The sequence below is a fragment of the Halyomorpha halys genome, unplaced genomic scaffold, assembly GCF_000696795.3.
Source record: "Halyomorpha halys isolate HHAL.00 unplaced genomic scaffold, Hhal_1.1 Scaffold627.1, whole genome shotgun sequence".
Lineage (NCBI taxonomy): Eukaryota > Metazoa > Arthropoda > Insecta > Hemiptera > Pentatomidae > Halyomorpha > Halyomorpha halys.
In genome coordinates, this window is record NW_027111080.1 from 101,735 (window position 1) to 117,907 (window position 16,173).

At 31.5% G+C, this 16,173-nt stretch overlaps 1 protein-coding gene across 2 annotated transcripts in view; it reads left to right on the forward strand.

Moving 5' to 3' along the window:
- The first annotated feature begins 14,338 nt into the window (after positions 1-14,338).
- LOC106684904 (hexokinase-2) overlaps positions 14,339-16,173 on the forward strand; it is a 51,314-nt gene continuing 49,479 nt past the window's right edge. The window contains exon 1 of one of the 2 annotated variants that reach the window (XM_014427236.3): positions 14,339-14,477. Coding sequence is in view for 1 of the 2 variants with exons in the window: in XM_014427235.3 (XP_014282721.1) it covers positions 15,655-15,683 (29 nt within the window). In the remaining variant the exon portion in view is untranslated. Of the gene's footprint in view, positions 14,478-15,532; positions 15,684-16,173 lie in introns of those variants that run through there. The other variant, XM_014427235.3, reaches the window with a different exon arrangement.

Below are 16,173 nucleotides of genomic sequence, written 5' to 3' on the forward strand. Positions count from 1 at the left end.
TATTTTATTTGTGTCTACCACCCCCGTGTTTAACAGGTTATGCGACCAGGCAGTTCGCGAAATTAAAATTTGTAGTGAGACAGTAAAAATAGTGCGGTAGTGTTTAAACAAAACTTTACTTCGTAAAGTAAAAACATTTAAGTGGAAGCAGTAATATAAAATGGATGGCTCAACAGCTTTAGTGAAATACATCAGATTGAGCCACTGAAAGGACCTGAGAACTTCCAAATGTGGAAATTCAAGGTAAACATCTCATTAATAGCCATCGAGTTGTTTAAGATTATATCCAAAGATTTTTTGAGTCTCTCAGAAACCAGCAAACCAAAGAATATAATGCCTATATGCAAAATGATGTTAAAGCCCAAAAGTTAATTGTAACCACAGTAAATCAGAGAGCATTGACTTATATTTTGACTTGTACTACTGCAAGTCAAATGTATTCTAAAATATGTTAGATATATGAAAGGGATGTTTCTCAGCAAAAGTTTAACCTTTTGCAAGAATTTTTAGGTTTTAAATTTATGACAGGGAAAGACATGGCCACATGAGCTCCATCGAAAATTTAGCATTCAAATTAAAATCGTTAGGCAATGATATGATCATTTCCAAAGTAATAACTACACTTCCAGAGCAGTATAAATATTTTATAAGTCCTGTTACAGTCGGCTCCGATATGAAAACACCTTCCAATTTAACTACAAGATTGATGGCTGAGGAGAGACGCTCTTCAATTTCTACTGAGGAATCAGACAATCAAGTAGCGTTTAAAACCAATGTAAGAAGAAATTGGAGAGCTGCTCCAGACAAGAAGAAATGTTTTTCTTGCTCTTAAGAAGGAAATCTGAGTAAAGACTGCTCAACCAAGAAAAAAACCCGCAGTATAAAAAAAACAAACCACCGAGAGAAGGACTGTTTCTTTCGTAAGTTTGTTTTCTTCGGTCTTAGATTCAGGTCCCAGGAGACATATGACCAATAATGTAAGTGTATTGTCGCAGGCACAACCTATTGATTCTGAGGTAGGTTTTTCTAAAAATTGTGCATCCATGACAGCCAAAATGGTTGGTTGTGTAAAAAGTAACAAGTGTCAATTGGAGGATGTGATTTACATACCAGATCTCATTGAGAAATTAGTTGTCTTTGGATAGAATAACACAGAACGTTGGTTCTGTGACTTTTGCTGAAAAAAAAGTAAAAATTGTAAAGAATGATACTGTGATTGTTGGAAAAAGATCTTCTGAGGGATTTTATGTTGTGGACTTGAAGATTGAATCAAATTTGGGCTACTAGTGTATCAGGAACCAAAAAAGAAATAAAAGTAAAAAATTAAAGGGCTATAGAAGAGGATAATGAAGATTTACCTAAAGATGAAAGAGAACTGGAAGAACAAGCTGATACAGGAGACCGAAACAATTTGAGATTTGAAACGGAAGAAAATCTACTGATAAAGAGGTATTCCTAGCAGACTTGAAGGATCATTAAGATGCACAGATGATTCTAGAGAAAAATAAAAGACTGAAAATGTGCAAGGAATGGCTAAAAAACATCAAGACATCAAGAAGAAACAAAAAGAGTAACCTGGTGAGGTTGGAGAAAGGTTACTCAAATTAAAAGCTTTAAATGGTAATAAAGAAATTTTTGTCAAAGATGAAGAAATATTAGAAGAAAAAAGTAAGAAATATACTGGTACTAAGAAGAAGAAACCCAGAAAGAAAATGGGATTTAGTTTGAACCTGATGAATAACAGTTGGAGATGTTTGAATTTAGGACTCTATGAAGTATTTGTGATACATTAAATCAAAAACTTAAAAGTTTTTTAATTGTTTTTTCTCTGCATAAAACTAATATTGTAATTTAAAAATTATTTTGTTAATGTCTGTAAAATGAAAATTCTGCTAATCCTGTTTTTGTAAGAAAAATTATGTAAACCTAAATTTGAAACGTTTTATGTTATTCAACTGTAACTAATAAAATAGTAAGAACAGTAAATATATTTTATTTGTGTCCACCATTCTCCGCGTACAACACCGGCAGGCTGATTTTAACGAAAAGTGTGACATCATACGTATATCAGTGATGTCTTTAATATTTATGAATTTTCGTTTTTTGAGCTTGGTTGGTCACATATACACAGACCATTTTGCGAGACTTAGTTTATGGAATCAGGTGACCTCAAAACCTCCCTCAATTTTTTAATTTTTGTATATATTTATTTATTGCTATTTACAACTGTACATTATAATACATTTAGTAAATCTGATCTTAGTAAATTGGAGTGTTACAGGCGTGTAGAGAAACTACCCATTGGTAGCACTCTAATGAGTCTCGTGGCCATCTTCTTTTCAGGCGCCTCGGAGGATTGTCAGGAATGGAAGAGGATGCAAGATTAGAAACTAAGGGGTTTGAGTGGTTAGAGAGTTTATAATGGAAGGAGTGATATCTAGTTCGGGCTAGATCGGTTACATAGGGAACATTAAGGTCTTTATGTATGATTTTATTTGTGACAAAGTAAGGAGTATTGAGGATTTTAAGAAGGATTTTGGATTGTAAGGATTGAATACGAGAGGAATTCGAAGGATTAGTGGAGCCCCAAAGCTCAACTCCATATGTCCAGATTGGCCTTATTACAGTCATGTAGATCAGTCTTTTGTAATGTGTTGGAAGTTTAGACCGTTTGTCTAGTAAGTGCTGTAATAGTCGAAATCGACGTGTAGTTTCCTGTCTTTCCCTCATTTTTTACGTCGAAAACTAGAATTCGAAATTTTGCACAATCACAATATTTTCCCTTACTATATATTCGATATATCGGTAAGTGATATTAAAAATCAGTGAAAACATAAAAATCCCTTATCTAATCATTATCAAGCTATCTAGCCGAGAGTCCTGTCCTAAGCGTGGTTTTTGATATCTGTCTCAAAATGTCGGATTGTAAAATAAGTTCGTTGCGTTTTTTACTGGTGATTTCAGTAAAAACTTTAGATTCTTGTAAATATTTTTAATCAATTATATACGACCCATTTTGTTCTATTACATGTGGTCATCTTCCAGGTAATTTTTAATTCCGTCGTCCCAGAACTCCCAGAGTTCTCGAGCGAATTAATGTGTTTCCCGTTAGCTTTTGAAGGGCCTGAAATAAGTGAAAATTTGTTGGGGCAAGGTCTGGTGAATAGGGTGGGTGGCCGGATCTGCAAAGACATGTGAGGACGGGCGTTATCGTGAAGGAAAATTGTGCCTTTGCAATTAGCCAATAATCAACCGCTGCCTTTAATTGTTCCTACTGGACACAGTATACTACAGAATTAATGGTCTGGTTGGGCGGGAGGAGCACAAAATAAAGGACACCTTTCCAATGCTACCAAATGTACAGTATAACCTTTTTTGGATGTAATCTTGCTTTTGGAGTTGTTAATGGCGGGTCACTTCGTTTTCCACAGGACTTTTTCCTCACAATATTATTGTACAGGATCCACTTTTCATCCTCAGTTATCAAACTCTTTAAAAATGGATCATTATCATTGCGTTTCAGGAAGGAATTGCTAATGGATATGCGATCCAATAAATTCTATTCCGTCAAATTGTGAGGAACCCATATATCACTTCGAGAAACATATCCCGCAGTCCCCAAATGATTTTATACACTTGCACGAGATATGTTAAGCGTTTCTGCGATATCCCGTGTCGTAGAGTGAGGGTTGTCTATGACCAATACTTGAATGTGGTCATCAACAGTTGAAGGACGACCCGTGCACTTTGCGTCTTCCAAGTCAAAATTTCCGGTTCGGAACCGAGCAAACCACTTACGGACGGTGTTTCTCCTAAGGCATCATAAGATTTTCCTCTTCGGAAATAAAAAATCATTAAATAACGAAAATGAATTTTTTTTCTCTTCCATTTTGAGCAAGCAAAATTCCATTTAAAGATAAGGAATCTCGGTTGAAAGCATAAAAGCACCTTAACTAATCCTTTTTTACAAAAGGACCAAGTAAACAAGATGTTATAATCACAGAGATGATTAAATTGAAATATTGAAAAACGCTACGAAATTAACTTATTTTACAACCCAATAGTATTTATTTAATTAATATAATTTAATTCTTTTTTTGATGCCGATACGTCGGCCTTTGCTGCACTGACGAAAAGTACCAGCGTCGATATATCGGTCCGAACCTTGGTAGAACTCTACTATTTGAATTGCGAGATAATTCTATCTCACAATAAATTTATAATACGTTATAAATGGTCTAATTTCATTATAGGATAATTGTAAAAAAATATTTTTTCAACAAAAACGTAAAAAAAAAGTTTCAGAAGCGATAATCCGTTCAGCGCTTACCGCGTTATTATTTTTTATGCAATATTATTAATTTGTTACAAACTATAGTGGAAGTACAAAGTATATATTTTGTAATAAATGGTCTATATAAAGTTACGACGAAAATAGGAATTTTCATATGTGCAAATACGTTTTGTAGGAGAGAATTCGATTTTTATTTTCCTTATGATCATTTATATCTTTATTATTTATATAATTATCAATGAATATAGACAAATTAAGGTCGTCATATTATTTTCTATTATGACCTTAATAAACTGAATTATACACTTTTGAATTATGAAAAAAATATTTTTTTAATTATTTTTTATATATGATTGTTTGAGAGTGGTTTAGTTTATTATCAATTTCCACAATTTTGATCCTTTTTTTCTCTCAACTTTTATTCTTTAAAATTTCTCCAACGTTTCGGCCCTCAGGCCATTCTCAAAGACACAACCTACAAAACGTTTTTTGTTTTTATATAACAATTACATTATTTCCTTCAACTACACACTGATTTCTTTGGCCCTACCTTCAATATTGATGTCATTGCTTTTAAAAAACAACAACAAAAATTGCAGGCTAATTGCCCTTGTCCCATCTTTAAAATAAATTAATCATTAAAATAATATCATTTTCACTTCATAAAATTTTGTTTTTAAATAGATATCTTACTTATATAACTTTTTTTTTTTTTTAAATTGATATTCTAGATTTAAAACTTTTTTACAAAACACTTTCCTGGATTTTTTTTTTTTAAAGCAATGACATCAATACTGAAGGTATGGCCAAAGAAATCAGTGTGTTGTTGAAGGAAATAATGTAATTGTTATTTAAAAACAAAAAATCTTTTTGTATGTTGTATCCTTGAGAATGGCCTAAGGGCCGAAACGTTGGAGAATTTAAAAAAAAAAAAAGGATCAAAATTGTGTAAATTGATAATTAAATATTTTTTGTTTAGTATTTATCAGCCGTTTCCCAAACTCTAGTAAAATTATAAAATTCGGCTGGTTATCTTCCCATAAAAGGGCTTAACTTTAATTAAAGCTTTAATCATAAATTTTATATTTATATAACTAAAAAATGGTCACGTGGCAGTGGCCCTATGATACCCGCAATACAGAAACCTACAGTAGGGTTTTATTATACAGCTAATCTGACATGGCTGACTGTTAATCGTTTGTGGATGTGGATATATCAAGTCATATAATTTTTTTTTTTTTAAACAGCCAAGAAATAAAATACGACAGTCTAACCTGCAATAAATTATTGATTTATCACATTTTACTTAAGTTATTTAAAATAATATCAATCATTATGTAATTGGAAAGTGCGGCATTTATTTAATTTATTTGTCTCCAATCGTATCATCAATCTTTCTGTATGTGACAGTGACAGCTTTTTTTTTCATAAACACACAATATTTAAAAAAATATATGTTATTAATATCTCGCATTTATGAATTTGGTCATATCTAAAATTTATACTGAGAGAAAAATTTAAAAAAATATATTTCAAGTACAATATTTACAATTACACTTGCGTTTGTATATATATTAGTGTTTTTTTTTTTCAATTGTTATCTTCTTTAATGTTATTCTTATCGTTTACAAAGCCGAAAACTACTTAAAAATCCTTTCATGTAGTTTCGTCACAATACATGTGGCGTATAACGGTTGTTTTGAATCAACATTCCGATCCGAAATTGCTCGATCAACCTTGGAGTGTCTATAGAAAATGCACTCTTTTTTTCCCCAGTTATTCCGGTTAGAAATTTCTTCTTCAGATTTCCTGTGTAACAGAAGCACTATAAATAGCAAAGATGATGGTTATACGAGTATGCTCTTAGACCACTAATTTTCGTGTTGGAAGTGGGTGATCTTATTGCTTCAATTATCTAATAAGGTGATTCCCAAAGTGTGCGCCGTGGTGGCGTCATAAGAGCGCCGCGAAATATTCAATTAAAAAATAAAAACGACAACTATAGAAAATAAAAATTAATGAAGAGTTTATCAGTGATTGTTTTACCTTGTTGCACCAGTTTGTAACCTCCAATGAAATTAATTTTTCTTGCGATATTAAATCAATTATTTTTCTTACCTATCAGAGCTTATAAAAAAGTTCGAAAAATACTTTAAAGCAGATAGATAATGATAAATTTAAATGGATTCAAGACCCATTTAGAGCCAAGGCTCCATCAGAATTTACTTCTTTAGAAGAAGAATCTCTTATTGACTTGTCATGCGATAATATTATAAAGTTAAAATTTGGTAGCATGGAACTTTCTGATTTTTGGATATCAGTAAAGATGAACATCAACTGCTTAGTGGTAAAGCTTTACGAATATTATTTCCATTTGCAATATCCTATTTGGGCGAAATTCTGTTTTCGGCGGTCGTAGTAATAAAAAAAGTAAATATCTCTCCAAAATTAACGTTGAACAAGAAATGAGAGTCGCCATATACAATTTTATTCCGAGATTTGAGGAATCGACGTTTACTACACAAGCCCATCCATCCCATTAATAATGTAAATCATCAATAAACGGTCAATAAATTGTTGTGAATTTAAAATTCGTGTTTAATTCATTTTTCATCTAACTTAACCACATGGTGGTTGTCCAGTCTAAATATGGATATTACCGAATAAGTTGAAATTAGATATTTTGTATTATCTCAAGGAAAATAGTAAGTATCTGTTTTGACTTTTTCGCTGTAAAATGGGTAATCGCTTTTAGAAAGGAAAGGTTTTTTAATTTTTCAAGAAAGTAAAAAAAATTAGAAAAAAATGATCTGAAGTATTAAGGGCTCCGCGGAAAAAAATCCGATTATTTAGGAAGCCGCAAACCGAAAAGGATTGGGAACCTCTGATCTAATCATTGGACTATTAGGATAAGAGCCCAAGAGGAGAAAAAAGTCAGTTATTTCACCCCAATTTTTGATTACTTTAATGAAAACTATGTATAATTACTAGTCAAAATTGATGAGTCTGCCAAGTACAGGTAGGGTCAGTAAATAGACGCTGTTTCAAAACTTTAAAAAAAAATGATTTTTCATTCGGAACTCTATATCTTGAAAACTATCAACAACACTAAAAAACCTAAGAATACATTTAAAGTAGAGTAAATTTTCTATGATATGAGCTATTTACGTCCAAAAGTTCCCGAGATATATCTTTTTAAATGCAACATTTCATAAAAAATGGCCTGAAAAATCAGTAGTTAGTGAATCTATTTTGAGAAATCTATATCTCACAAACCATTCGACGCACAAATGTCTATAAGCACTCAAAGTAAAGTTTAATGTAGTATAAAGTAATTTATGACGTTTACCTTCGTAGGATTAGTAATTTTTATGATATTTGCACAAATAAATTCACAAAATATTAATTTCTAGTTGTTTGGATAAAATTGTTGATTTTTGGAAAAATATTATTAGGCGTACATATGTCTGCCAGTACTCAAAATAAAGGTAATTTATCTTACTAAACAGTAATTTATGACGCGTATAAGGGAATACCCCCTTATACCATTATAACATTGATATTATATTCATAGAAATAGTCCAAGAGGACTTAAATAATTGATATTTTAAACATTTTCCTTTACAGTACCTCTAATGTTGCTTAATTGAAGGAAATAACCATTTTTTTGGATCTCCTCTTGTGAGAATGTGACATTTACATCGACCAACCTGCTCGCTATAATTGTCTATTTGAATCGTCAGATAAGTAAGACAACCATGGAGGGCGGGAGTGTAGGGTTTCACGCCGTTTTCTAATTTCAGGAACTTTTTAGAAATTCCTGGATTAAACTATCTTAAAGTCCCCTTTGTTTGGAAAAAAAAGATGTTGTTTTGAAAAAATGTATCTCAGAACTATTGGACAAAAAAAATGCCTATTAGGTCCTAAATCAAAGCTAGTCGAATGTTCTATATTGCTGTTGATTACATTTGGCTTCGTAGGAGTAGCATTTTTCATGATATTCACCAAAATTAATCCACGAAATATTGATTTTTCATTGCCGGAAAAATCTTTTGGTTTCTGAAAAACTATATCTCAGGAACTATGATGTAAATGTCTATTAGAACCCAAATGAAAGCTTGTTGAATGTTCTATAGTATAGTTTATTACGTTTATCTTCGTAGGAGTAGTATTTTTCATGATCTTCGCTAAAATTAATCTACAAAATATTGATTTTTCGTTGTCCAAAAAATCTTTTGGTTTCTGAAAAACTATATCTCAAGAACTATTGGACATACAGATACCTATTATCTTCTAAATTAAACCTAGCACAATGTACTATATAGTAGTTTTATGTTTAGGAACAGCAATGTACATGATATTCGCCAAAATTAATCCAAAAAAATTTGGAAAATTAAAAAAAAAATTTATTTTTTAATAATTGTTTCTTGAGAACTATTTAATATAAAAAAACTCTGTTAGAGCTCAGATTTTAGAAAAATATTCTGCTTTCAATAATGTCCTATGGCGTTTTTTAGTGTTGTAGGTATTTTCGAAGATATTTAGCTCCGAATGAAAAATGGGCGAATGTTTTTGGTTTTTCTTCAGGGAATGTTCACCACATTTACTTCTGAATGACATTTACTGTCCTCTTGGGGTCTTGGACTAAGAGGCAATAACTCGAGACGGTTTGTTCACACCCTGTAAATAAATCGTGCACGCGTGGAAGCGTTTTATTGACTTCGCAAATTAAAATATGTTTCATTTAAACTATTAATTAGTTATTAGAAACAATAAATTGAAAAAAAAATAGGAATAAGGACTTTCTCAATTCAGGGAATGTATAATTTCATTTTTGATATAAATATTCTAGTTTCTGTTCCCAGCGTATGCCAGGGGTGCCGCTAGCGAATTCATATTTCTGAAAATATTTTTAAAAAAATAAATAAAAATTAAAATACAAATAATAAATATTCAGTGTATTCCAGCTGTTTTCCCCCTTATTTGTCAGCATATTCAACCGTTCTAAGGGTAATTATTTTTAGCTCGACAAGGGTGCCGCGAAATATTTTTATCACCACAATTTTGGAAACCATTGATATAAGGTATTCAGTATTGATCCTTCCTTTTTCAGATTCAGCACCGCCATTTAACCATTTTCTCACCCTTCAAAACAATAAGAAATTTGTTAGAAAATTCGCGACTCTTTGTTTTAATTAACATATGGCCATTTATCTATATTCTATAAATATATCTCAATATAGGTACGTATTGTAATTTCAAACCATGACATTGTAAATTATAGCAGATAGTATGAGATTGATCGATATGATTAACATGACCCTGATGTTCGATAAAGTCGTAGTGCGTATTATAGTTTGAGACCGATTCCCGATTATAAAGTTTATTTTTAATCATCTATTTTTAAAAAATGCGAATGTAATGAGACTGCCTACGCTAATCTACCACTCTATCATAGGATAATGAACCAATGCCACCGCAAAAAAGTATTTACGCCCAGATTTCTCAGTTTTAATTTTTTATAACTTTTTCTCAGAAAATATTCAGCGAAAAAAACTCATTCATTGCTCCTTATCTGATTAAATATTTTGCAAGTATTACGTGTGTTTGTTTTAGAAATTTCATCACAGGGAGTGAAGAATGGCGCTTCAGTTAATATCGTCGAGCCGTTTATCAGACGTTTGTCCGATTATTCTTTCTCGCAAAACAAACTTGTTATAACCAGTTTAAGAAAAATAAAATATCGATCAATACACCCATTTATATACCTATCACATGAAGTGCTACACCGCATTATGTAAAAACCCCACTCTCTTTTATTAAATCACACCTAGAAAAAAAAGACAAAATTAAGCTGGATCTAATCAACAAGATAATAGAACGAAAAGCGAAAAATATAAAATGGCCTAAGTATTGAAGGAACGCAAGCTGACCATATCTTACTCACAACAAGATATCGAAACAACCTAAAAATAATTCAATAAGCTCAGAAGACGCGACTAGGAAAAGGAGCAGGCTGTATTTAAGGAACACCTCCTTCCATTCTCAAAAATAAGATAAAAATTGTTCTGGAGGAGAGTTTCGAAAGGAAAATTCTAGTCGATAAAAAATCATATTTGTTGTTTTATTGATATTGAAAAAGCCTTTGACTCATTGAAACGGATAATTATTTTAAGATTCCTTTCGATATAATACCCCTAAAAAAATTATCAATCTTATTAAGAGTTCATATCTGGATACTCATTTTGATTTATCCATAATGGTGTGCAGTTGAACCCAATTAAAGTCGAAACGGATGTAAAAAAAATAATATGTATGCTTTCTCCAACTCTCATCATTATTTATTGTATGATATGTTTTGTGGCCTTATGGCTTTGGTAGGACAGGATGTCTTTAATTATTGGCTGATACATTCTCTTGCATTCCCAAGGTAATAGCATGTCTTTTAGGAAGGGTGTGTTTAATTTCTCTTTTTCGGCCTCAGTTGGGAAACTATCGCTCCTATATAACTATCATAGTGATATACTGTTTCTAGGACAAGCCCTTTGCCTGTTGCTTGCCATTGTTCTTACTCTTAAAACCGCCTTTCAGGTTTCATTCATACCCCTCTCCTAAAACAACTTCCTATCCCCACCTTCCTATTCCTCATAAATACACTTCATAATAGACATTGTATTTCTGTAACTATTGTGATTCTCAACACCATGTAGGATGTGAGAGAAAGGTTTCCTCAAACCTCCTCAAAATGAGGAGAGATCCTCTTCTCGACTACGGCGACGATATGTGTCTTTTCTTCCACAGAGATTCAGTGACATGAAGGACAAGTTATGTGCTCTAATTCGAATTATTGTGGCCTGAATTTGACTTCGGATCAGTGTCGTTAATATGAAAGAAATGTGTGCAAACGAACCCACATATTCTGACGCGAAACATCATAGAGCATGCGAAGTCATTGATCTGCTGAGGAAATATCGTCACTAAAACAGGTGTCCTATCCAAGTCCGAATAAGGAAGAAGAAATGGAAGTGGAGAGGACACAGTATGAGAAAACCTGATGATGCCATCGAAAAGTACGCTCTGAAACTGAAGAGAAGAAGGAGATTCGGTGCTGTTCCGTGGAAAGGGGACTTAAATGAGAACACAAAACATGGCCAAATAGCAAAGTGGATTTTAGCTAGAAGAGTGGTTTCGAATTCGTACAAAATTCGTTTTCTTTCTGGCTGTTCTTTGGCAGGGCAAGTGACTTTTAATATTTTTAAATGAATCATTTAACCTATTTTGATTGATTGATCTTAGTATCTGAAAATGGTGAAAGCAATCGTTTCCCAAATCTCACCTGTTTTCCCAAAATTGAGAAATCTTTTTTCCACTACTTTGGTTTACAGCGCAGTATCTCCGAAACATCCACAAAAATAAATTAGTTGAACACTATTTTGTTAATTTTTGCCCTGAAGGTAGGATAAGAGCAAAATAAATATATATGTCCAGAAGAAAGAAATAGCAAAAACGGACCCGGGTTTTAACCCATGTTAATGATATTCTATAAGAAAAGTATAGAGAATGAAAATCAAACATTTATTTATGACTGATAGTTCCTCATTAATGTCAGGGTTTCTGACAGAGTATGACCTCCTAGTAACGGATATTACCCCTTCTTGCACGGTGAAGGGACCTAAACCTCTGAGGCATACAAGAAATTATAGAGAAAAAAATACATTGAAGACTGATTAAAGTAAAAATTTATCATTAAACGAATTTTATTTCTGTTTTTTTTTTTCCTTTCAGTTTGTTTTTATTTAACTAAAATGAATATTAAAATATAGTTTTTATGTTGTAAGTAGTAAGAAAAATGTTTTGTATAAGGGTGTATCCCAAAGCAATATAGTATTTATGATATATTTTATGCTTATGAAATAAAATAATACGATACCAAGTATGTTTACCTATGTTAACGCACAAATGTTCTACCTAATTTATACCGTCTCGTCTTGTGAACCAGTCCAAAAGTATAATACTCTCAAACTCCAATTATTTTCACCATAACATTTGTTTAAAATATTTTCCATATGTATTATGTGGATTTATATAATATATATTTAATATTATATCAATATTTAAAAAAAAATTAGATTTATACACAAGGGCCCACCGAACCGCTGATTTCGATATATCGTTCATTATCCGAGCCTCATCCTTATGAAACTCCATCCCTTCCAACATACGTCGCCCCAATACCCTTCCTACCTTTAAATCCCGCTTGTTCAATCATTCCCTATCCATTCAGGCCCCATAAAATTGTAAATTAATATAATTGTAAATATGTATGTAAACTATTATATCATTCTTAATTATTTTTATATCGTTTTTTTCCCCTCTTTTTTATTTATTCATATTTTTTTTTATTGTTCAACTGATAAAAGTGAGAAAGTAACTAATAATTATTTTTTATATTGGCTATTTATATTTCTTTGTATTTTTGGTGTAAATATCTCTGAGGCTCCTCAGCCCTGCTCTGTCGATTTCTCTGTATTATTCTAAAGGAACTCGTCCCAGAAAAAATAAATTATTATTAACATTTAATACATTTAAATTGATCTTATTATTTTAAAATAATAACAACAGTACTTATTAAAACTAAAGAATTTTTTTCTTCGTAATTTTTTATAACTTTCCTCAAATATATATTTTTAGTGGCAGATAAGATTATTTTAAAAAATATTCGATTGATCTTAGCAACTGAAAATATTAAAAAATATAGTTTTACAAATCTTACTTATTTTTTTTTCTACACTGCATGGATTATTTATTTGATGACAATTTGTCCATATATACCTCCATCACTTGAACTTTTCTCTCTTTTTTTATCCTGAATACTATTTATTGTTAGTCTTATTTAGATTGTTCTTAGTCTCATAAATTTTTTTTTTTAAATACTTTTATTTATTGATAGATATTACAATCTACCACACAGTTGTGGGCAATAGGTAATAGTGATGAATGATCTCATATATACTAAAATAAAATTAAAAAAAAAAAGAAAAAAATGTTTTAAAATATATAAAAGCAGAAGAATAAACAAAATGAACATAATCACACTGTGTGTATGGAAAAAAAGATAAATAAATAAATAAAATATTATAATCTGTAGTCACATTTACACTCTAATATACAATATTTACACTATAGACCTGAGGATCCCTGAGCCCACTCTATCCCCCACGTGTGAGGGGTAGAGCAGAGCTCAAAATCATAAAATAATAAACAATAATTTTCAAAATCCTATCTACTTTCTCAAACTGGAAGAATGCTTTTATTTATAATACTCCCACCATATATATATTGTTTAAAAGGAAAACAATTTTCAAAATACTCACTTCTCAATTTTTATTTACGCTATCCTCTTTCTCTTAAAAATCAAAACAAACAGATATATGAACTATATATTTTTATTCGATTGATCTTAGTATTGGAAAATAATTATTTTTAAAATCTTACCTGTTCTATCATAATCGAAAAATTATTTTCTTGTTTTTCATTTTTCAATTAATATCTGGATCTCTTGTGTGTTTTCCTATTTCTCGTATGAACTTCGATTTTTGGCATTACCTTGTACATTGTCCAGGGTGAGTATAATTATTTCCTGGACTACATTGATAGTGATCTGATGTTTTTATGTATTCATAAATATAAATATATTTTATTTTAAATGAAAATTGAGTGTTTAAATTCATTGGAAATGCCTTATATACTAGCGAGTGACGTATAAAATTTTGAAACTGCCTTCAATATATAGAAGTCCTTTATTTATATCGGTTCATAATGAAAGATACTTATCTATTGCGCACCTGATACGCAGATTGTGTCTCACCTGCAGTACTAATCGGACTTTCGTCAGCACCAGTCTTCCGAGTTGAGCCCTGTGATCCAGGAAAAGTTATATGAAGAAACGAGCTAATACTATAATCCTATAAATAATAATATAGGAATAGTAATATATAGACTGAAGACGTGGAGATATACACAGACAAATCGGATTAGGTGTGGATGTTAATGGACTTGGAGGCGTGGTGGGGGAGCGCCACTTCCAATTGGCCAGAATGTGCTCCGGAGTCAAATAGGCTTGAGTGTGTAGACGGTAGTCGTCCCTAGCACTGTCGACCAATCAGAACCCGTACATACACAGGTGAGTACCGAATTATTGTAAATAGGTCTTATTTACTTTAACATTTTTATGTATCATAATTTCATCCTTTGTACATAATACATATGCTTACAAGTTTCATAATATGTTAATGAAAGAAATTTTGGATGGTTCCTAATTCAACCTAAGATGTGTAAATTCATAAAACATCTTTAAAAAAAATGCAAACTTGTACAAAGTTCGGACAAGTTTCTTTTTTTTTTTTTAATTTAAATTCAGGTTTTGTAACAGTGGAAAATATGATCTCCAAGGAACTTGTTTTTCATTAAAGGAAACTACCTTGAGAACCGAAGGTCATAAGGGCTTGTTTGGAAGTAGGTGAGCAAGACCAATTAACTGTTACTTTCTCCTTCTTCCTAGTATTTATAAAGTCGGTAAACATGTCGGAAGAACTTTGATGAAGAAGCCGGCTTGAATTTCCTATTAATCATGTTAAACTGCATGAAAATAAAATTATTTAACTATTAATTTTCAAAAATTGAGTTAAGGTTCCTTAATTAAGGAATTCCTTTAAGTTTGAGTTTTCTCCGATAACTTTTAGCTCGATTTTGTCAATATTTAGACTCTATGCAATATTTGTATTGTATTGCAGGAATGGCTCTAGTATTTAAACCTCTGTAAACAAACAAGCTATGACGAATGTTTGACGGATCATAAGCGTGTCTATAATTATATCCTTTGAATCGAGGAGGGATTCAAGGACAAATCAATACACTGTGTTAAGTATTCCAAGAGGCGTTGTTTTTCTTAAAATGCCATTACCATTTCCTGCCTTTTAACACTTCCTCTTCAGTTGCACAAGACCACTTGTCATGATACATTTCCTTTATCCGGAACATTCCATGCGCGGTTAAATTAATCTCGGATAATTAAGATATTGTTCCGTAAATAAAAAAAAATCTGCATACTTGTTACATTGCAAATTTGAGTTCGTTTTTAAAGTTTTTTTTTTCCCTTTCAATATGAAAGGATACACTATCTGGTCGTAAATAATTTAAATTATCAATAACAAAAGAGAGAAGGAACGTGATACCCATCTAGATAAAATTATTGCAAATAGATAGTCGCCTGGTTTTACTCCCACTCTCTTGATTGTAAGAAGGAACTAGTTAGCTCTCTTGTTCATTGTATAGTCTATGTCTGCGGTACCGAACTGAACATGTCCGCGTGTGGTCAATCAGTGTCAAGGTAATTTATTATGCATGTTTATGTTATTTATGTTTATAATTGGTGAATAAAATCATCGGAACAAAATATGGATGTAGGGAGTGCTCGTGTGACAGGATACTTCTTAAGTAGTTATGAAATCTATGTGAGTCATGTATTAAGATCAATGCCCCTATTTATTTTGATATATTTGGCGTTGATATAAGCTACAGTATTTTTTATTTATTTATATATTTCGTGGAAAAAATCAAGTGGTTTTAGTTTTTAGTCGATTAAAAGAAAATACGTGGTTCTTTTTCGATTTTTGTATTTTTGTAACAACAAACGGATTTTTGTTAGTGTTTTTGCAAATGGTGATTTTGGCTAATTTGTGAAAACAAAGACAACGGTGTAATGGAAATACCTCATATATTTTCATACACTGTTCTCTCTTGAAGTTTTTTTTTGTGAAATTATTATGTTTAGTTCGTAATAATATTATCCGATTTTATAAGGAGAAAGTCTGATATAT